General features: G+C 37.0%; 1 protein-coding gene across 2 annotated transcripts in view; it reads right to left on the bottom strand.

Annotated features, from left to right (window-relative positions):
- ARHGAP10 (Rho GTPase activating protein 10) overlaps positions 1–22,473 on the bottom strand; it is a 114,571-nt gene that overhangs the window by 67,911 nt on the left and 24,187 nt on the right. For both annotated transcript variants that reach the window (XM_039355656.1, XM_039355658.1), the window contains 8 exons: positions 12,221–12,316; positions 11,640–11,701; positions 7,773–7,844; positions 6,940–7,041; positions 5,856–5,966; positions 5,433–5,537; positions 3,416–3,545; positions 771–877 (listed from right to left, as the gene is read on the bottom strand). In XM_039355656.1, coding sequence (XP_039211590.1) covers positions 771–877; positions 3,416–3,545; positions 5,433–5,537; positions 5,856–5,966; positions 6,940–7,041; positions 7,773–7,844; positions 11,640–11,701; positions 12,221–12,316 — 785 coding nt within the window. The remainder of the gene's footprint in view (positions 1–770; positions 878–3,415; positions 3,546–5,432; positions 5,538–5,855; positions 5,967–6,939; positions 7,042–7,772; positions 7,845–11,639; positions 11,702–12,220; positions 12,317–22,473) is intronic.

Raw genomic sequence — 22,473 nt, 5'->3', positions numbered from 1 at the left:
CTGATTTAGGATATTGGGCATAGAAGAGGAAGAATCCTGTCACCAAAAGTTCAATAAAAATCACTCTGCCTTGATTGCTATCAATACAGTAGCCAATACAATGAGTCGTGGTGGCCCAGCGGTTAGAATGCAGTATTGCAGACTAATTCAGCTCACTGCCAGGAGTTCGAGTCAGCTCAAGGTTGAATCAGTCTTCCATCCTTCTGAGGTCAATAAAATAAGGACCCAGACTGAGGGGAAAAATATGCTGACTCTGTAAACTGCTTAGAAGCAGTATATAAGTCTAAGTGCTATTGCTATTGCTATACTGATAATTTGGAAATGACATGGGGAAGATGAATATTGTAAGAAAACTGAAATGCTGCAGATTCTGGAATATTCAAACAGTTATCAAAGAGTTTCTTAACTTCAAAACTGGTAATATGAACAGGTTTCCTGGAAAAAGACATACTGTGCAAAAGTACTGTATATTTGAATAAATATATCGAATGTAATATGAGCTGATCAATGGAATGTAATTTCTGTGCCTTACTAAGAAGTCATTCAAATAAGCTTTCAAATATATTTGATATTAATGAATTACTATGGATAAAATATGGGTATTTTGTTAAAGCTCTCCAAAATTCCATTTCAGATCTCTCCAAACTTATTATTTGTAATTCCCAATATTGTATCTAACTATATTTAAAAGAAAATGTCAAAAACACAGAGAAGCAATACAGAATATACTTTATCTTTTTTACTGTTCTTTTGATATGAAATATACTCACACTTTTTCCTCCTGCTCTGTGTTCAAATGGTAACATAGTAAACTTCTTTGACTCCTTCTTATACATGCAATAATGTTTTATCCAACTGGAACCAAATGGTGCAGGTCCTTCACAAAACAATAATAATTAAAACTTCAAATTGTTAGATATATAAAGATGTTTTTCCATTCAGCCTATTTTTCAGATTGTTACATTTTGAATCAAAGTTCTTTTTAAAAACAAATAAATAAATCCAATATATGCATTCTTGTTAATAGAATCACAACAGCAAAAGCAATAGAAAATGTAAAATTATTACAGGTAGTCCTTGGGTTACGAATGTAATGGAGCCTGACCATTCCATTCGTAACTCAAGAATTCACGGGAGTGACTCTCATACCTTGAACGAGTTCACTTCCCCCTTTCTTCCTGCCGCACCGGACTCACTTACCTTGAAAAGATCAGTCTCCTCTCTGCTGCGGTTTCTGCCTTTGAAGGAGAGTCAATGGAAGCTCCTGGGTGCCAGTACTATTGTGTGAGTTCAGGCACCCATCCTCTTTTCCAGAGAATGGGAGCCTGAACTCACGCAGTATTTGCAGTGACTATCTCCTGCTCCCGTCCCCCAACTTCTTTCCACCACTGCCGGAACAATTTTCATCAGGACAGAGACCTTGGAGAGACTGGAAATTCCATCTGCATGCAAATGAGCACTTAGAAATGGAGTGAAACGCTCCATTTCTCAAGCGCCCTACTAGTAGCCACGTGGAGCTCCCAGTCTCTGTCAGGTCTCTGTCTGGATAAAAAGAGTTTGAGTGCATATGGGGTGTTTGGAACTAAGCATTTGTTTCATTTTCAAATGGCCCATGGTCGTTGAAACATCTTTTCTCCTAAGAGACCTGACGGAGACTGCAAGCTCCACATGGCTGACATTGCAGACTGAGAAACAGAGCAAAAGGCGCCGTTTCTCAAGCGCCACATTCCAGGCATACGGAGCTTGCAGTCTCTGTCAGGTCTCCGTTCGGTTAAAAAGTGTTTCAGGGCCAATGGAGAGCTTCAAAACCTAAGCCACTGGTGGTGCCGGCCACCTCCCCAGCCAGCCCTCATCCCACCCAACCTACTCATTGCCTGGCATGCCATCTGGCACAAATCCTGACTGCTCTTCTCCTTGTCATCCTCCCCACTCAAGCAGCCACAGCGGCTTCAGTTTCTCAGCTCTAAGTGGAAAAAAGCAGAGGCGCAGCAGTGAGATGGCTCTCAATAAGGCTGGCACTCATGAGTGAGCAGCACACCTGGGTCTTCTTGAGAGCAATCCTGCTGCTACGTCTCCATTCTCTTTGTTTCAGACGGAGCCAAGAAACTCCGCTTGAATGGGGAGGACAACAAGGAGAACAGTGGTCAGGATTTGTGCCAGCCAGCCAGTCAGAAAATGAGTAGGTTGGGCGGGGTGGCTGGCTGGCTGGCTGGGGAGGGAAGACTATGGCCACTCAGGTGGCTGCTACTGCCACCAGCAGTGGCTTGGATGCAGGTGCAAGAGGCCTGGCTCCATGATGCCTTCCTGATTAGTTGAAGGCTTCATTTCTGCCCTCAAACTAAGGCCAGCACACGTGAGCAAGCAGCATACCCACGCAATGGACAGTATTGGTTCCTGCATCCAGCTGACTCCAATTCCACACTTTGCCCCAGAGGAATGCAAATGAAGCAAACAATCCCCCCCCCCACGAATGGAATCTTCTGAGGGCCATGATGTCTTTTGTAGAGAGTTTGTGTTCAAACTCACGCAAAATTACAGCACCCAGGAACTTCCACTGTTGGTGTAAAAAGCATTTCCAAGCCAATGCTCCTCTCCCTCAAAGGGAAAGAAACTGCAGCAGAGAGGAGATATATTTTGCAAGATGAGTACATCTTGTTTATGGGAAGGGAGGGGGAAATTGTGGGGAGTGGGGGGGAAATAGGGTGAATGTTGCAGAGCCTCAGTAATTCATAAGGGTGAACTGTCATGGTGCTGCAATATTTGTGATTTTGGGACTTGTTCATAAACACTAGGGGGTGCTTGTTACGTAACTTTGAACAAGCATTAAGTGAACGCTCGTAATTCGGGGATTACCTGTATAAGAACATCGAAAATAGAGCAAATGTAGGAAATTGAAATGAAAAGAGAAAAAAAATTCTATACAGGTAGTTCTCATTTAACTACCACAATTAGAACTAGTAGCACCATTACTAAATTATGAGGGTGTTAAGCAAAACATCATGTGACCATGATGGACTTATGATCTCACTTCTTCTGCAGTTGTTAAGCAAATCACACATGGTCATAAACTGAAACTTGTGATTTTACTGCCAGCTCCACTGATTGTGCTTATTGGAAGGTGATTGTGAGGTACGCAAATGGAAAGCACATGACTGTGGGTGCTGCGACAGTTGTAAACACCCACTGGTTGCAAAGGACCCAAATTTCAATCACATAATCACAGGAATAAATAAAAAAATCAGTCATAAAGTTAATTTTTCAGATGTCTTAACTTTAATTCACTAAGCAGAACAGTCATTAAACAAGCCTTACCCATATATAAAATCATTAAATTTTTAGCATTATAAAAAACACCGCTAAACAGCCTGAATACATGTTTACAAATTCTTACCATGAAATGAAACAAATAGCTTACTTTTTTCCTGCACATAAAGATAACCCTCCATTGCAAATTGATTTGCTCTTTTGTGTTTTTTGGGATTTTGCTTGATTTTGTTCATGAGGTCTTCCACTTCTGATCTTGTTCCCTCAAAACGACTTCTTGTCTGCAAGAAAAGATTTTAAAACTTACAACAGAAAACCATAAACAAGTGATTCTAGAAAAAAATATCAAAACTATCAATCTCCTGGTATTTAATATCTCTTTGTCAACTGTATATGGCTACAAACATATTAAATACTATTTCCCAGATAACAGAAACATGGAAGATTACTGTTCTGGATCATATAGCTCTATGTAACCCTAACTAGAGAGCATGTTTCAGTATGTTAGAATATCTGGCATTTATTGATTTAAGTGTTGTTTCCTTAAGAGATGGATTATGGGAAATGCAGTTTAGCTAGTCAGTCATCTCATGTTCATGGGTCAGTGGGAGGAGTTTCTGAGTTCCTCTCAGGACATACTGGCTACATGCCCAGTTTGGAATGCCTTTGTTCATCCAGCCTCATGCCTCCCAGCCACAAGGCTTGGAGCTCCTATGCTAACATGTGATGCTTATGCAGAAGAAGAGGGGAAAATTCATTATCAATTTACCTATGGAAATGAACAGAGATGTGTTATCCAGAAGCAACAACATAAAAGCAAGTATTTTTTCTGAATAAACATATTTATCTGTTTTGCAATGATTTCTATTGAGTTGCCTGTCTGCCCTGGATTGGACTAAAGGAATTTGTTCTGTCTGGGTCAGAACAATTACAACTCTTCCAAGGTGTTACTCTGGTTGCTGAAACTTACTAACTGGAGATGGTAGGCAACTATCTGGCTTTGTGTGTGTTATCTTTTGTCTTAATTCCTGGAGATTACATTTTTAAAATTTCATTTATATACCACGTCTATTATTTTTATAAATAACTCAATGTGGGGAACACTACTATTACTTCCTCCTCCTATTTTCCCCACACTAACAACCTTGTGAGATGAGTTGGGCTGAGAAAAGGTGGCTGGCCCAAGATCACCCAGCAAGCTTTCATGCCTAATGAAGTTCATTTAAGTTTCTTTTTGACAACATTTTTGGAATTGGTTTTCCTTTGCCTTTTTCCTAGGGCTGACAAGCAATGACTAGACCAAAGTCATCCAGCTAACTGAACTGAAGTTCATGAACTGAAGAAGCTTCTTGGATGAGAAGTGAAATTCTTTCAAAGAAAAAAACAAGTCCAGTTCCCTTTTGGAAAAGCACTTTTGGGACAACCATGACGTGGAGGAATGAGAACCTCCATAGACATTCAAAGTGGATGATATGCATTTTGAAGACATCATTGTGTCTAACCCACATACGAAAGCCTGTCCAATTGATGAAAGTGTTACCCCTACTAATTCTTTCTGAATTTGGATTATTATCCAAATAATTAATAATTTACATTAACTTAACTTAAACATATAATACAATGTAATGAAATAAAACAATAGAAGACAATACAACATAATATATAAAAGTTATCTTAACATTTGAGTTTGCAATGACTGTTAAGCGCTGTAGTTTTGATTTCATACTAAAACATGAACATAAGCATCATAGATAATTGCTTATAATACCACAATCTTCTCTACAGAAAATTAATTTTTCAGTTTATATTACAATTTCCAATTAATTTGATAACAATGTCCAATATATGGAACTCTCAACAAAAATATTTTATATATATTTCAGCTTATTTAAAAATAATGCAACATACTTTTCTCTGTTAAACATTAATAGAGAAAATAAATTCATTTTTATTTTCAATTATTAAGTTATATACAAAATGTGCAGAAATATTAATTTGGTTACTGCATAAAGGCTTTAACAAGTCATGTAGCATATTAGCCTGCAGATGGCATTACATTTCCATAGTTTTGTAGAATATTATCATGCATTACAGAAATACAAAACTGCAATGGCAGGGTCAGAGTTACAGATGGACTTATCCTACAATCAAAGGATGGCGTCACTTACATTCTGGATATTGATCTGCAGATCCATTTTGTAATGGTTAAAATCTTTGGCAAGTTCATATCCTTGATGGTAGAAAGTGAACATACCCTGAAAAAATGACAGGACCTAAAACACAGTAAGATTTCTTTTTAGCTTAGATGGCAAAGGAGTAATTTCTTTTTACTTTCCTCTTAGCATTGTTTTAAATAAATTAGGTTCTATGTTTAGTGGGACTTTATGGCATAATACAGAATTCCACTGTGGAATAATAATCTGTAAATTCATAATTCACAACGTACTGTGATTAAGTATAAATTCAGTAAAATAGCAAAAGGACGTATTCAGCACAATGGAAATGGTTATATTTGTTTCTAAAGCAACTTTTACTTGTTTTCTATTGTAAAATTTATTTTCTTTCAGATACATTTTTAATATTCTACTTACAGGTTCCACAAACTCAAATTTCTTTCTTTCTTGTATCTCTTGCAGTTTACACACATATACAAGTAACAGTTCATAGAAATGTTTTCTGTTTTGCTCGATTTGGTTATCTGCCTGCATAAAAAATATATATAGTTTTGCTTTTTTTAAGATTCAGAGATTCTATACAGAAATATATTGTATCTCAATCTAACACAGAATCATTAACTGCACTAACTTAAATGTAATTATACACACCAAGCTCTATGGTCAAAGGATTTCAGGTTAAAATTCTCACGTTTCAGAATTAATTCCAAGTGTTTATATAATAACTTTCTTTTAATAAATGTATTAGAGTAAATGGGGGAGGGGGAATTGACAAATTAACAGACAGGAAAGTTAAGCTTAAACTATTTTTATTTTTCTCAACAAATTAGACCAAATAACTGTAAAGCATTGAAACAGTTTATTAAAAGAGGCACAATTTCCACCAAAAAAAAAAAACAAAAAACAAAAAACGATTATCAGGAGATGTAAGCCCTCAGATTTCATTTTATTAAAATTAAAATGTATAACCTGCATTCACACAATAAATTTAATGACTGACACATAAGCAAAAACAGCAATCTAATGTACTTGCATTTGGATTCTGTAAAATACATATATAATCTAAGCACTGGTAGGTGTCAGGTGCAAGAAACCAGTAACAGAAGTAGAGTTCAAAGCACTAAAAGTTTATTTTATGCTACCTATACACAAGAATCTGATCTAGTTAACAGTCCAACCAAATTGGCACTAGATAAGGGTTAATGGAATTCATGAGGAGGCTGGACTTAGATCTCTTCTGGGAAGTAATGACTCCATTTGACCCCAGCATGGGTTCTGCCTGGTCATCTTCTACATTAGGCACTTTACTGCAAATTAATTGTGTTTATTATGTATAAAACAAATAATATTTATCATTGATAGAAAGTCTCAGATTCCAGCTATTCGTTCCCTGCTCCCAACCCAGAATAGAAAAATAGCTGCTAGCAACTTATCTACAAAAGAATTATTATTGCAAATGATTACAACAGATAGAAGTTTGACAATGTAGTATAAATGATACCTCCAATATTTGTGCTTCTTTCTTTTTAGCTGACATATTTAAATGTTTCTCCAGTAAACTGTAGTTCTTTTCTGTTTCTTTATCAAACCTCTTTTTTTCTTCCTAAAACATTTTAAATGGAAAGATGAAAGAAATATTATATCATTTATACATGAAATACATAAACTTTGTAAATTGTTTGGTTTTTGTCCTTTCTAACCTCACAAATGTATTATTGTAGATACTGTACATGTTTTTGTAAAAATGAAGAATTTTAATTTACAATTTATAACAAAGCTACTACATCCAATTTTGGTATACATTGTTTTTGTTCAATAAAATATAAAACACAACAGCACACACAGAGGTTATACATTTTTTGAAATCACCTCATAGGCCTTGGTTAATAGATGGAAGAGTCTTGGCAAGTTTGTAAACAGTTCTGAATAGAAAAGCAAAAATGCAGAGCTATGGTGGTGAAGTGGTTAGAATGCAGGCTAATTCTACCCACAGCCAGGAGTTTGAGCCTAATAGCTCAAGGTTGACTTGCATTCTTTCGAGGTCAGAAAAATGAAGACCCAGATTGTTGGATAAGCCAATATGCTTACTCTGTAAAACTGCTCAGAGAATGTTGTAAAGCACTGTGGAGCAGTATATAAGTCTAAGTGTTATTGTTGTTGCTATATACAAGTATACAAAATCTTTTGTTAAATATTAACGGATCTTAATGCACACGTAAAGTACTGAAGAAACAATCATCTATTCCTACTTAAGTTAAATTTTTACCATTTTATTTGCAAAACAAAACAGATAAAATGGAAAATAAGCTATAAATACAAAAGTTGTTGACAAACCTTTACTGCTCCAAGTTGTTCTTTTCTGAATTTTTCCAGAGGCTTGATGAGAGTTTCAGTTACACTTAGGGCCTTTCAAGAAGAAGAAAATAAATACAAGTATACTTATGATTATTCTACAATAGGAAGAAAACATTACACTGACAATGTTTTCCAAATGAAAATATGTTTTAAAAAAATCCACATTAACTTCTATTAATAAACTATCATTGTCACAAGAAAAACAGTATACATGTATGTAAATTATTCTATTAATTGTAAATTTTTCTCTCCTGGAAATATAACGGACTTCAAATAACTTCAGCTAGGATATACATGCCTATGTTCTAATAACTTTTTTTAGACAACAATGTTTTTAGAGTATATATCCAAGTGCAACAGAATATATTTTGCTTACTTAATTATAATAAAGCACAACTTCTTTGTAGCCACACCTCTGAAATGACATTTCCTACAAGATCCAGATGGTCTCCACTCTTTAGAAGAGCCACAAGACCTGGCTTTTCATCCAAGTCTTTGTTTCATGCAGTTGTCATCTTGTATCTCTATCTTTTATGTATTATTAATTTATTGTAATTTATTGCTTGATCGTGTCAGGCACCAAAGTTAGTAAGCTAGACGGCATACAAGTTTAATAAATTATGGTTGGTCACACAATCAGCCAGATGTTTAGACTGAACTGGCATTTTTATTCACCTATTGAGTCCTTCCCAAGAACCTGGGATAGGTAGATGGTGTTAAAAGTATTGCCATAGGATGTAAGCTGTTCCAAATATAGATGCCTTTTGCAGTTGAGTGATGGTGATTTTACCAATACTGAAACTGTTCAATTGGTGCTCCAGATGTTTTGAGATTGCAGCCAAGGCATCTAGCATTATTGGTACTATCATTGCTTTCTTTTAACACAGTCACTCTTCTGCTACTGGTAGGTCTTTGTATTTTGTATCTTCTGTTCTATTCTGCTATTCCACTGCAACATCCATTATCCGGACTTTATTGCCTGTCTTACTGACAATTGTTAAGTTTGGGGGGTGGTGATGATGATGATGATCATAAAGATTAAGCAAAAACTTTCCTCTCTATAGTTAAATATAGAAAGCCTTGCTCACACCTAGAGAGCTATGTAATAGATTTAATAAATGAAAATAAACATTCACATTGTTGAGGGAGATTTTATTATTGTCTAAAGCAGTGGTTCTCAACCTTCCTAATGCCGCGACCCTTTAATACAGTTCCTCATGTTGTGGTGACCCCCAACCATGAAATTATTTTCGTTGCTACTTCATAACTGTAATTTTGCTACTGTTATGAATCGTAATGTAAATATCTGATACGTAGGATGTATTTTCAATGTTACAAATTGAACATAATTAAAGCACATAGTGATTAATCACAAAAACAGTATGTAATTATATATTGTGAAATATTTATTTCTAGTTACAAATAAATGAAATTTTGTCTTGAAGCATGGGTGCCGAATCACACCTTCAGCTGTTCCACCTGTGGCTCTGAAGGGAGACCTGACCTTTTCTCTTTTTTAAATGAGCCCTTGAAGTTGCCTCATTAGGTTAAGTATGACCTGTGAAAAATTAATATGACTGTGTATGGGGGAGGGAGTGCTTATGGGGTGGGAGAAAATAAGGATTAGTTGAGGTGATACTCAAGGGGAGCTATACTTGTAGACATTTGTTGTCCATGTGTGTGATGTGGCCCACACAATTTACCTCTTCAGCCTGAGCCACTGCCCGTTTTAATACCTCCAGCTGAAATTCACTGAGGGTGTGGAAGAGGACCCCTCTCCTTCCAGGACAATTGATCCTAAGGACCTTCAGAGCTTCTCTCTCTGAAGAAGGCAGAAGGGAAACCTTGGCTCTTTTATGACTCATGGACTTCAACTCCCAGAATTCCTGAGTCAGCATAGCTCAGTTCTGGAGCTGTGCCTGCCAGAATCTTAGGAGAGATTTTTGGAAGGAGGTCTTGTCCACTGAGGCAGGCAGCAGAAGGGAAATGCATTCCTTCCTCCCACCCCACTACTGGTTCTACTGAGCAATAATCAACTGCTTTTGGTGCAGCAGCCAGGGCAGGAAGAATGGGGAGGCATTATTGCAGCAACTGCAAAAAAAGGCCCCTTGGAGCTTCTTGATTCCACACTAGGAGCAGATTTATTTTGCCCCACCCCTCCCGGCTTTCCAGAGGCACACTAGGAAACAGAGAAAAGGCAGGCAGGAGGGGAAAGGGAAACATATGCTGCAAACCAAAACATTCACCTAAAGCAGCTTTTATCTCCAAAGCCCCCCCCCCCTTGATCTCTTCCCTTTTCACTGCCTCGACCAGTTTTCCTTCTCCCACCTGTAATGAAATGTTGCTCCCTTCCCCTGCATCCCACAAGTAGGAAGCCATCAAGGGAGGGGAGGAGGAATTGAGCAGCAGGAATCAAAAAGTACATGCTGTCTTACGGAGGGCTGCAGGGATCTCAGAAGAGGACAAGGGGGGGGGGAATCAGCTGCCGTGGGAAGAGAGGAAAAAGCTACTATACTTTTATGCCCACCACATAAGTAGGAACAAAGCTCCCACATTTATCATTAGTGTGATCTATCACTGGGAATTTAGGGGATCTAATGCAAACTTCCAATTGTGTGAGGATGGTTATCTGGGAGCTCAGTTAACTCCTATGCAGCAACGGCCACCAACTTACTTCTCAGAGTTGCGATAAGAGTAATAAAAACAGCTACGCTCTTCATTAGGTTTTGCATTATCACGAGTGGACTGTTTTTGCATGGGAATTGTGTTTTGTTTTTTCCTAACATAGGACACCTTCGACATCATAGGAAAGCAAGGGCATTATCTTTTAGCAATGGAGATGTCCCGAGCAGCTTCTTCTGGGAAGCGAACGGACATACCATCACCCCTCCCCCACTCCGGAGCATGAGGAGACTGCTCCTTCCTTTTATAAACCGCCCGCCTCAACATAAAGCTTGCTGGGCTTCTTGCAAGCTCAGTCGCGTCTGCGTGCCTGCTCGCGAGATCTCGAAGCTTGGTTTTCTTCCTCCACAGCAGAAGAGTCGGGGAACTTTCCTAGCCATCCAGCTATCTGTCCGCCCACGGAGGAGCAGTGGCTTCGTAGGCCCGCCCATCCCCACTTTGAGCTGAGCGTCAGTTTTATAGCCTGCCATCTGCCTCAAAGCACTTCTCTGTCGCGAGGAGGCGAAGGTAGCAGCCTGCCGGGCGGATGCTTTCTTCTTCTTCCTCTCCCTCCTCCCTGAAACGACGAGAGTAGGACGCTGCTGGCTGGGTCGCCCTGCAGCAGAAAGCAGGGCCACACTGGACCGCGGCCTTGCTCTTTCTCTGAAAGGTGCTTTAGCCAGCTGAGGCTCCTGGTGGCAACGCAGCAGACAACCTCTAACCTGAAGCATGCCAGAGCTGGGCCAGCATCCGCGAGCTCCAGAAGCAGCGCCCAAACGCGGCTTTGCCCTCCCTGGGCCAGATCCCTCCCTGCTCAGGCTTTCCTCTGCCTCCCGCTCCCCTTGCCTGGAGACGGATAGAGGAGCAGTGTCTCGGTTCCTAAGACCATCGGAAATATATGTTTTCCAATGGTCTTAGGCGACCCCTGTGAAAGGGTCATTCGACCCCCAAAAGGGTCGTGACCCACAGGTTGAGAACCGCTGATTTAGAGGAATTAGATTAAATTAAAAGATTTTCTTTAAGAGGTTCAAATGGATATATAACAAACTTTTGGAGTTTGAAAACTAATGAGAAATATGCAGATGACAGAGCTGACACATTACATACTGCTATATTTTATTAAATAGAAACCAAATTAGAATGCAACCACACTTTTGCATGTGACATTTTAAAAAAAGAACTCACCATTATTTCTCTTTGTTCTTCTAAATTTTTCAGAAAGTTAGAGAATTCATGAAGGGATGCATCTGTAACATGAATAAATATAAACATATATATAAATAAATATCAGACACTATGTAGCAAATAAAATATAAAAAATAAAATTTTAGATTTATATAGACACTCAAGTTACAACCATAATAAAGCCTGGATTTTCTGTTATGAATCATGACATTCATAAGTCAAGGCACCAAGTGTCTAGACTTGATTTTATTACTTCTTTTGCAGTGATTGTTAAGCAAATGCCAAGGTAATTAAGCAAACCTCATAGTTGTTAAGCAAATGCCATGGTTGTTAAACAAATCCATATGTTTCTATGTATGTTTTTTTTGCTGGAAATCAGCTAAGAAGACCAGAAATTAACCAAAAAACATTGCAAATCATAGTCATGTGACCACTGTGTGCGTGCGTGCGTGCGTGTGTGTGTCTATTGGAACTCTGCAACCAAGTCATAAATAGCTTTGGGGGGATCCATTTCAAAAGGCTGCTAAGTGATTGGTTGTTAAACAAAGGTGACTTGTATTAATTTTCTTATATTGACATACCTATGCATCTTTCATCATCTGTTTCAGCCTCACCAATACATTCAAACCTGAAATCCCTCAGTGAACGAGCAAACTTTCTTTGGGCAGCTGAAAGATCTAAAAGGAAAAAAGAAAGAAAATGAGTGATAGCGCTTTTCAATTCAATAAAAGAACCTTAACATATAATTAAGGTACAACAAAAAAATCTAAATTTTGAGTCTTCATTATTTAAAGGACTTCCTATGGTACTGAATAAATAAATTTATGATATTATAATCTTGTATATAAGTGTGAGAGGGAAAAAGTAAGTGAGAGGAAAACTTTTAGCATTGTTATTTACTATTCACTAACTTTTGCAGCTCTCTGGACATAATATAGATCTTAATTTACACTTAACATGTATATTCAATAATCCATATAAGTTCCATCAGGACATAAATGGAACAGAAATTTTAGTTGTGATAAAGTTTATATGATTGTATATGAATTAGAGAGCAAATGTGGTGTAGAGGTCAAGGCATCAGGCAAGAAACCAGAAGATCATGAATTCTAGTCCCACCTAGGCACAAAACCAGCCGGATGACCTTGAGTTAGTCACTTTCTCTTAGACTTAGGAAGCAGGCAATGCACTTCTGAAAAACCTTGCCAAGAAACTGCAAGGACTTGTCAAGGCAATCTCTGAGAATTGAACATGACTGAATGGGAAAAATGCATTAATAAAATACATTTAAAAATCCCTTCTATTGGTAAAAGCATCATTTGTAATTATCTGGTGATACTATGAATTCAGTTTGGCTATATTAAGAACTTGTGCATTACTTCCCCCATAAATTGTTCTCTGGCTCAGAATCACATGTATTTAATATTCACAATTCATCAGAAGTCAGCTGCTCAGAAGGCACAACCAAGTGAAACTATATGAAGCATCCTTAAGTAAGTATATCCCATAGTGTATGTACAAACCACAGCTGTGTTAAATGCCATTTGAGAATGAATGTTTCTTTAAAATGGTGGGGCTAGAGAATGAATATTTCTCTCTATTTCAGGGGTTCCCAACCAAGGGTGCAAGATGATATTCCAAAATATCATCTTGGGTTTTCAAAATTATAGTTTATATGCATAATTGGTTGCCGTTATTTTGAACTTTTGTAAGGGGTGCAAGAATATATCAGAGCGTTCTAGGGGTGCGGGGTATAGAAAACATTGGGAACCACTGCTCTATGTAGTGGCTTGCTCTGTCAATGTTGGTGGGAGTGGTCTTGGTGCTTCCTTGATCCCAATCAAGGGACCACCACAACCACCCCCACTAATACTGATAGGCCAAACTACTACTATATAGAATGAGAACAATCTCCACTCCCTTCTAGCATTGATAATGTTATCTAGTTTGGTAATTAATGCAAGAAAACAACCAAGCTCAAAGAACACCAAGGCCCCACAGTTCAACCCTGAGCAATAAATATTCTCTTCTGTCGATAGCACCTAACAATATTTGTAATACAGTCTCAGTAGATTAGGCACTGAGTCTTATGATACTTTATAAAAAAATGCAGCCAGTTGCAACTGCCAGGTAAAAGCTGCAACAGCTATATAACACTAGTGGGTTTGTGGGTGCTGCATTGGTTTATAGTAAAGCTTTTGGTGCAAATGAGAAAAGCCCCAAGAACACCTGAGGATTGCATCTTCCATACAGAACCAATCTCTGTTCCACCATCACTGTAAGCCGGGGAGTTAAAGGTTCCTCACAAATGTCGGGTGAGAGAGCAATTCAGCATTAGAGGTTTTCATTGGTAACCCCCCCCCCCTTTGGAACAGTCTTGAAAAGGTCATGGAACTAGGGCAGAGTTCCCCAACCTTTTGGGCATCAGAGACTGGTTCCGTGGAGAGAGGTTTTTCCACAGACCGAAGGGTGCATGGTTTTGTGTGCTGCCTGCATCTTGTGGATGGGGCTTTGTTTGCTTGTGCGGATTGGTTGCTGGCATGCCGCAGCCTGGTACTGGTCCACAGACTGGGGGTTGGGGACCCCTGAACTAGGGCTTTAAGGTGTAATTACTGCTGCTACCTAAATTGGAGCAATAATCAATGTTTATGTGCTATTATTGTTTTTTTGTTGTTGCTTTATTTGCTATTTTCATCCACATTCAATTTATTGAAAATCAATATGCTTTAGCAGTGTACATTGATTAGTTTGTTTTTAAATTTATCTAGCTGTCCACCTCACAGATGTGACACTCAGCTAACAAAGTTAAAATACAAAATGCAATATAAAAGTAAAACCACGATTATAAAACAAAAACCATTAAAACATACTAAAGAAATAAAAACTACTAAAAACATAAAAATATAATCTGTGAGGATACAATCCAATTTACTAACAATACAACCATTTAGCAGACTCTACACAACCACTATCAGATATTTATAACAAATACAGTTAATAAAAACAGATTGATTTTTATGCAAGGAATGTCATTTAATTCTTTTGTTTACACATGCACACACGCATACACACACACACATACAAGCATTCTAATGCTGTGTTCTGAATTAACAGGGCAACTGAAATTATCTTGCCTTTTAAATATTGCTGTTTGAACAATTATATAACTGTCAAAAAGATTATATGTAGGAAGATATATTAACATATACAAGCTGTGCCAAGTATTTTATGTAATTTAATAGAATGTTTAAATTAGAGTTGAACTTGTTGAAACACTGTATCTCAATAAGCAGATTTTTTTCATAAAAAGCAAGATTCCTAAGATTCTGCCATATTATTATACTACACAGGCTTAAATTCCATGCTGCCATGGCAATCACACCCATACAGATTTTTTGCCTACTTAAAACAATTGATGTTTATTATAATTGGAACTCATGAAATTTAAATTCCATAAAGGAAATAGTGTAAAATATTGCACATTTTTAACATGGAGAGAGGTTTTTCTGCGGACCAGAGGGGCGTGGTTTTGTGTGCTGCCTGCATCCCACAGATAGGGCTTTGCTTGTTTGTGCAGACTGGTTGCTGGCATGCCGTGGCCTGGTACCGGGGGTTAGGGACCTGATTTAGATCAGTTCAAGAACTCCAGTCAAGGAGAGCCCTCACATCGTGATGAAATCTTTTCTATTGTTGAGTAGCAATTAGATTTATATTTTTCCTTAGAATTAACCATAATCTACTATATAATTTCACCTATTTCTTGTACCAACTTCTAGAAAAATTGGAGCAATTTTGTACCATTTTCAATATGGTACATGCAATCTTCTCTTCTCCAGGCTAAATATTGCCTTCAACCATTCCTCCTAAATGTCTTTTTTCCAGATTCCCAATCATTCTAATTGTTCAATAAGACAGGAAACCTTTTCTTTAGGAAAAAAAAATACTTTCAAAAATCTCTTGCTTTGATCTAATGCAAGGGTAGGCCGCTTAGCATTAATGTAATATCTTTTTTTAAACAATACAGTAATGACTAAAATGGCCCTTTCATTTTTCAAAAAAATCTTTTCAATCTAGCCCACTAAATGGGCTTTTCTTGGTACTTTTCCTTTATGTACTAGCCAGATCAAATCTTTCTTAGCTTTTCAAGATCAACAAAGTTAGCTGCCTCTTCTGTTGTAGATTAAAATTATCTTGAGTTCTATTGCAGGTAACTATTTGGTGACATTCATACAGTTTTCTTGGCATAATATATAGAAGTACTTTGTTATTATGATTTCCATATTTTGAGTCTTTCCTAGAGTTGTTTATTCAAGTACGAACTAGCTCAAACCAGTTTAGCTTCTGAAATCACATAAAGCTGGCCAGACTACTGCCACAGGCGGAAAACTAAAAACTGGAATAATTATATATCCTAGCTAGTATGATTTAAAAGAAACTGTCCCAAAAACATGTAGAGAGCAATAACGAGACTATACCACATGTAAAATATTTGGCACTACCAATGAAACCAGAAGAAGCCACTTCTAATGATGGACATGTTTACATTCTACAGGCGCTAAATCAAATCATTTTCTCCTAGAAGATATTTTGAGGCTCATAAGAAAGCTGGATCTACCAATGAAACCAGAAGAAGTTAAGTTCCCAATTTATTTATTATATTTATATACTAGTTTTAGTATAATACCATATAATGGCTTTATTTGCATAAATCAATTTACAAAGATCTATATGGCATCACAGCAACAATATTGAGGTAGGGAATGTCAAACCCTGTTCTCTATGCTTTTTCTTCATTTGAAACACATCCCAATATGCTATTACCTTATGAGGCATTTACCTTCTAGGTCAGTGGTTCTCAACCTGTGGGTCAGGACCCCATTTGGGGTCGAACGACCATTTTACGGGGGTTGCCAAACAACGCAGTCTGCCATTTTTTCCCCTTTTCCTTAGCTGTGCTACTCCCTTTTATTCTATTGGCTTTTGAAAGCCAATAGAATAGACTCTCTTGAATAGTGTCTAATTCTATTGGTTTTCAAAAGCCAATAGGAATTGTCCAGGCTGTCTCTGCCCTGCTGAGCCCGCCAAAAGTCCCATTCTACAAACGGTGCTGCAAGTTGTCTGCAGCAAAGGAGAGCTGTATGGAATTTTCCACCCTTCCCTGCTGAGCAACTACTAAAAATGTAAGTAAAAGAGGGCCAGGGGTGGGAGGTGGGAGGCCGGCTGGCGCAGGGAGGGTTGCTGGCGCGCGTGGGGCCCGGTGGGTGCCTTACCTCCCTTGGGCTGGGCCGGCTGGTGGCCCAGCCGGTGGTTGGCCTGCGCCGTCTCTGCCGCTTGCCAGCTACGCCTCAGCCGGCACAGGGGGCTAGGCGCGGCGACTCGACTTACGACCGGTTGGGTAGTCCTCAGTTTACGACCGGTTGGGGGTTGCGGCATTAAAAAGGTTGATAGAAGTTTTAGCAGAGGATTAGGGGTAGAAATGCCAGTGAGAGACAGACAAACAGTATTTAATATTATATATTTCTGTATTACTGCCTCAGCTAAAAGAATATTTTTAAAATAAGTATTAAGCACTGGAATATCTAAACATGAGTCTTTCATATAACAAAAAGTTAACAGTTTCATAGGGCCTACATAGATGAAGATATACCAATTTTTTTAAGTATTTCTGCTGCATGTATAGTTTTTGAGTTTTACTTACAAGTATCACATATTACACATATATATTTATTATGTTTCTGCATTATCTTTTTATATTGTTGATGGTTGATTACGTACTATCGAGTCAGTACATAGAAACTGCATAGATAGATTTTCTCCATAATGATCAGTCCTTACCTGGTCTTTCATGTCTTCTCAAATTATACACATCAACGATGTAATTTTCATTCACCTTACTACTGATCCTCCTTTTTCCCTCCACTTTTTCCAGCATTATAGAGTTCTCTAGCAAGCTTTTTGCTTAGTGTGTCCAAATTTTAATCATTGTTTAATCATTAAACATTAACATGTTTTTATTTGTTTGTTTTTTTACCATCAACAGTTCACCTGGGAGTGCCAGGTACAAAATGGACAGGTAAGTCAGTAATATCTAATGATTCATCACTTAGTTCTATAGTCTGCCATATAATTACCAGAATTTCAAAAAAAAAAAAGCTTATAATTTAGAACTTATTACAAGACAAATATAATCCAAGGCTCATGGTTTTAGAAAATGATATCCTCTGATCAAGGCTTTTAATACCTTTTTTTTTCCAAACTGGCTTTTAATAATATATAGTTATATTAAATATTTTGTTTTCTGAGGTTTTCACGGGTGTTTGTATATTAAATAGTGTAAATGTGATCTTTATGATGATCAAACAAGGTGTCGTATTTTGATGAGTTTATGGTTTAAATTTACATTAACCACCTTGAGCCATCTTGGAGAGGTAGTACAGAAATAAAAAAGATAGCTATCAATAAAAATGTTTTATCGAGACTTCTGGTGGCGACGGCCATGCCGATGGTGGCTTTTTTTAGCCGTTTGCCCTGGGATGTGTCAAAGAATGCTGAGACAGTGAGCAACAGCTGTCTCGCGGCTCGGAACCTCTCTCCCCAGGAGAAGGGGAGGAGGTGAGCGTTCCTCAGATAGTGGTAGAGCTCCCCGAGACCCAAAGTTTTTTTTTTTTTTTTGGTGGTCGTAGGGTGAGAGCTCCCACGGAGTTTGAGATGTTCTCCACAGTCCAGGATGCCTTTGCCCTGATTTTTCTTCAGAGCAAAGCTAGACGCTGCTTCCACATCTGCGCTTAAAATGAATTTGTGAGTAAAATTTAAAGCAGACAGAGCTGACCAGGAGAGATTAAAATGGTGATTATATTGAGACTTTAACTCTGGAAAAGAATTTATCTTCTCCTTTTTTCAATTAAGAGTGGTGAAAAATGGCGCTGAGATGTTGATTCTTTGAGTGAAAGGACCGGAACTTCTATTTGGAACAATGTAACAGATTTTGTATTTATATAAAATGCAAGAATCTTCTTTTTTTCTTTTAAGGGGGATTTTGTCTTTTTTCCTCCCCTCTTTTTTTCTTTGGTATTTGTTGATTTTATAAGATTTTAGCAGACTTTTTAACAAGTGGTTTTAAAAATAAAATGGCTTCAAAGTTCTTGGAGCTTCTGTTGTTTCTAAAGACTCGATCTTCCCAGTAATGCAGACAGCTCAGCAAGCTAAGTTTAAGGTACCACCACCTTCTCCATTGTCATCAACATGTACACTTAAAGATCTACAGGATGCCTTGGGAAATATGGTACAACAGATTAAATAAGAGATGGAGGAATTTTTTGAAAATAAAATCAGGGAAATGAGAGAGGACATAGTGTTTGCGTTTCAAAAGTTCATTGGTTATATAGAGTGTCTGGATGATCGTATTGATGATGCTGTGGAAAATTTTGAAAAACTGGAAGATCAAATTGACAAAGTAGAAAATAAGGTGGAAATAATACAAGATGAAATTACTATGTTACAATATAGAGACATGGAATTTGCTTTAAGAATAAGGGGAATGAAGGAAAACATGCAAGAGGATTTGAGACAAATGGTGGTAAAAGATATAGTTTTCATTTTGGGGGCTGAGCCTGAAGAAATACTGAGAAAGACGGAAAAAGTTTTTAGGGTTAATTCAAGGGTTGCGAGGCAGAGGAATTTGCCATGAGATGTGGTTATTTATTTTTCTAGGAGATTACTTCGTAATGAAATTTTACAGGCTTTTTATAAGCAGAGATTTCAAATTGCAGCTCAAGATGTTATAATTTTAAAAGAAATACCTTAAAAAATTCTTAGAAAAAGAAAGGATTTTGCTTTTTTGGCTGACGAGCTCAAAAAATGACAGGTCCAGTTCAGATGGGAGATACCAGCTGGAATAGTGATGAATTATGCGGGGATATATTATAGACTTAATACAATTTCAAAGGCGAAAGATTTTTACACTTCTATTTTGAAGGCGGGCTCTCCATCATCTTCACGACCTGAGATAATAGAAGAAAAGTTGGAAGAGCAGCCGGTTGAAAGTGTTAGGTTATTGGATGTAGGAGACATACAGGCTGAACCTCTGCAGCAGTATCTTGTGACAGAAGATTTTTTAAAGAAACCGAGAATGACTCGTGCAGCCTATAGACGTAAAGAAAAAGAACAGCAGAAGGCGGATGTTGGAATAAAGAAAAGGAAATGATGAACTTTTGTAGTAGTTTTTTGAGATAGAAGATGTTTTAAAGGAATAGTGAATGATTTGTGTAATATGTAGATGTAAAGAAAAAGAACAATAAATGTTAATTTAGCTGGTAGTTTTAGTATGTTTTAAAGGAATAGTGAATGATTCGTGTAATATGTAGATGTAAAGAAAAAGAACAATAAATGTTAATTTAGCTGGTAGTTTGATTTAGTATGTTTTAAAGGAATAGTGAATGACTTGTGTAGTATGTAGATGTAAAGAAAAAGAATAATAGAAGGTGTTGATTTAGTGGAAAAGTTTAAATATTTGGGAGTATATATTATAATTTTTTTAATTTAAAGTGTATAAAAATAATTATGAGATATTATGGGTAAAGGTGTAAAAGAATTTAAATTCTAATGATCTCTGTTGGTGAGAATTTTAGTTATTAAGATGAATGGTTTGCTAAAACTTTTTAAATAGGAGGGTATTAATAAATTTACTTAAGGGTGGGGGGGGGGAAAAAGCAAAGAGCCAAGTTTATCGAATGTAAATTTGTTGGTTGGGTTATATTGGAGGGAAAATCTTGTGTTTATTATGGATGAATGGTTGTTTAAAAGAAATATACACCTCGGCGTGGAGAAGATGGATAAATTACATGTAGAGTAAATATGGGATTTAATGGATAAATTATGATTAGAGTTGATATGGGATTAAAAAGTATTATTTAGATTATGAATAATTTTTAGTTTTTAATTTGGAATTGCTTATATTGTTATTTTTGTTTTTTTTAAAATTTGCTTAAATTTGTTTTGTATTCGAGTTAAAGCACATTATTGATTTTGTTATTTGTATAGTTGGATTAGTTTATTTAGAATTTGCTTGTTTATTTGTAACCTTGTAACCAGCTCTGGGAAGTGAAGGGGGGAGGGAGGGGGTTATTCTAGGGGGGGATATTGTTAAAAACTTGTATAAAACTTTTCAATAAAAAAATAAAAATGTTTTATTTATAAAAATATTTTCTGTTATTAAGTAATAATAATAGGTCAGCATAATTATCATTAAGAAAACCTCTTTGCATATGAAGTTCTTGATGGGGACATCCTCTGGTACCTATCTAGCTCTTCCTAGCCTGCAGACATATTTTTAATAAGTCATTCTTAATTAATCTTAACATTATGCAAGCATATACAAGCACTTTTGCAGACAATTTGGGTCAAAAATATTAATGGCATTTTAGGTCAAAAGCAGTAACTGAAGTTTAGTGAGATACATGTTTGAGGAATGTAGCCTCAATATTGATGTAATCTATGCTAATTCAATTATCCCAGTCATTATAGGACCAGCCATATTTTTATATTAACTGCACATCTTCAAAGGCAGACAAACACAGTACATTAATACTATGAAGTTTGTTTTTGTATAACTAAACCAGCTTATGGTTCAAATGTGCATCAATATTAGTTAATACAACATAAATTCCACATCTTTGACACTGAGTCGTATTCAAACAACTAAAAATTACAATGAGCTCATTCACCTGATTCTAGAAGTTGTTATTAAATGTTTTGCTGAAAAAATTGGCAAAGACAAACCAAATGAGAAATATAGTCCATAATTATATTTATACGTAAGAGAGAATAGCTATAGGTACCAATAACAAAGTAAATACAAGAGAAGTCTCCAGCAGTAAGAAATAGAAAATAAACATACGAGACTGTCTTTCCACTCAAAACTGCTGACCTGAGTTTTCCTTCCTTATGGATTGTGCTCCTGGGACTTTACCAGAGCAAAGGGCATCAGTTGTACTTCAGGAAGAGAAACACTGAAGATGCAGAGAGTGGATATTGGTGAAAGAGAGGAATGAGAGCGCATTGGAGAACCAAAATGCAATCATGCATGAAAGATATGAGATGAAAACAGAAGGTGGAGTGAGTCAAAAGCCTCAGAAGCTACTACAGCTGAGAAAGTAGTAGCAGGACCTTATACCCACAAGAAGTCTTTTACAGATGCAGCTCAGCTACAGCCATTTAGCAGCAACTAATTGTTTTTGCCTTCCTATAAACTGATAAGGCCTGAGAGTCAGAGAAACAACTCAGAAAAGGGAGCAATTGCCAGGCTACCTCCAATTCCAGCAGCACCTAATGAAGTCTAAGGGCTGGAAGGCAGGGTGTAAGATAAGGATAAGTACAAAGTAAAAGAACATGAGTAAAAGGAACACATTTTCCCAGACGGTAAAGGTCAGAGATAGAGTCAGAAAAGTGTACATTTTGCATAAAAAACCAACTTTGTATAAATATCAAAGGAAAGTATTCAATGTTCTGGTCTGTGGTATATGCTATTACTTCTCATATGGATCTTTTGTAATTTTAAGTTTATGCATATACCGATTTATTTGTTCCAGTTTATATAACCACTCATCTCATATATGTGACTCACAAAGTTAAAACACACAGGTGAAGAGAAAAGAAGGGAACGGGAATGTTTTCAAGTGTTTGTTCAGAAATTGAGAACCATTTTATTACTGCCTGCCTGCTAAGTAATTTCTCTACTGTTTTCAAATTATTTCCTATAATGTCAATAATGCAAACATACATGTTGTATGTGTGTGTGCGCGCGCGCGTGTGTTATAGATATTGCTGTTAAACTGTT

Source organism: Crotalus tigris, unplaced genomic scaffold, assembly GCF_016545835.1.
Source record: "Crotalus tigris isolate CLP2741 ecotype Arizona unplaced genomic scaffold, ASM1654583v1 scf7180000018716.860359, whole genome shotgun sequence".
Classification (NCBI taxonomy): domain Eukaryota; kingdom Metazoa; phylum Chordata; class Lepidosauria; order Squamata; family Viperidae; genus Crotalus; species Crotalus tigris.
The sequence above is the reverse complement of the archived record's forward strand: the minus strand, read 5'-3'. Positions and strand labels throughout refer to the sequence as shown.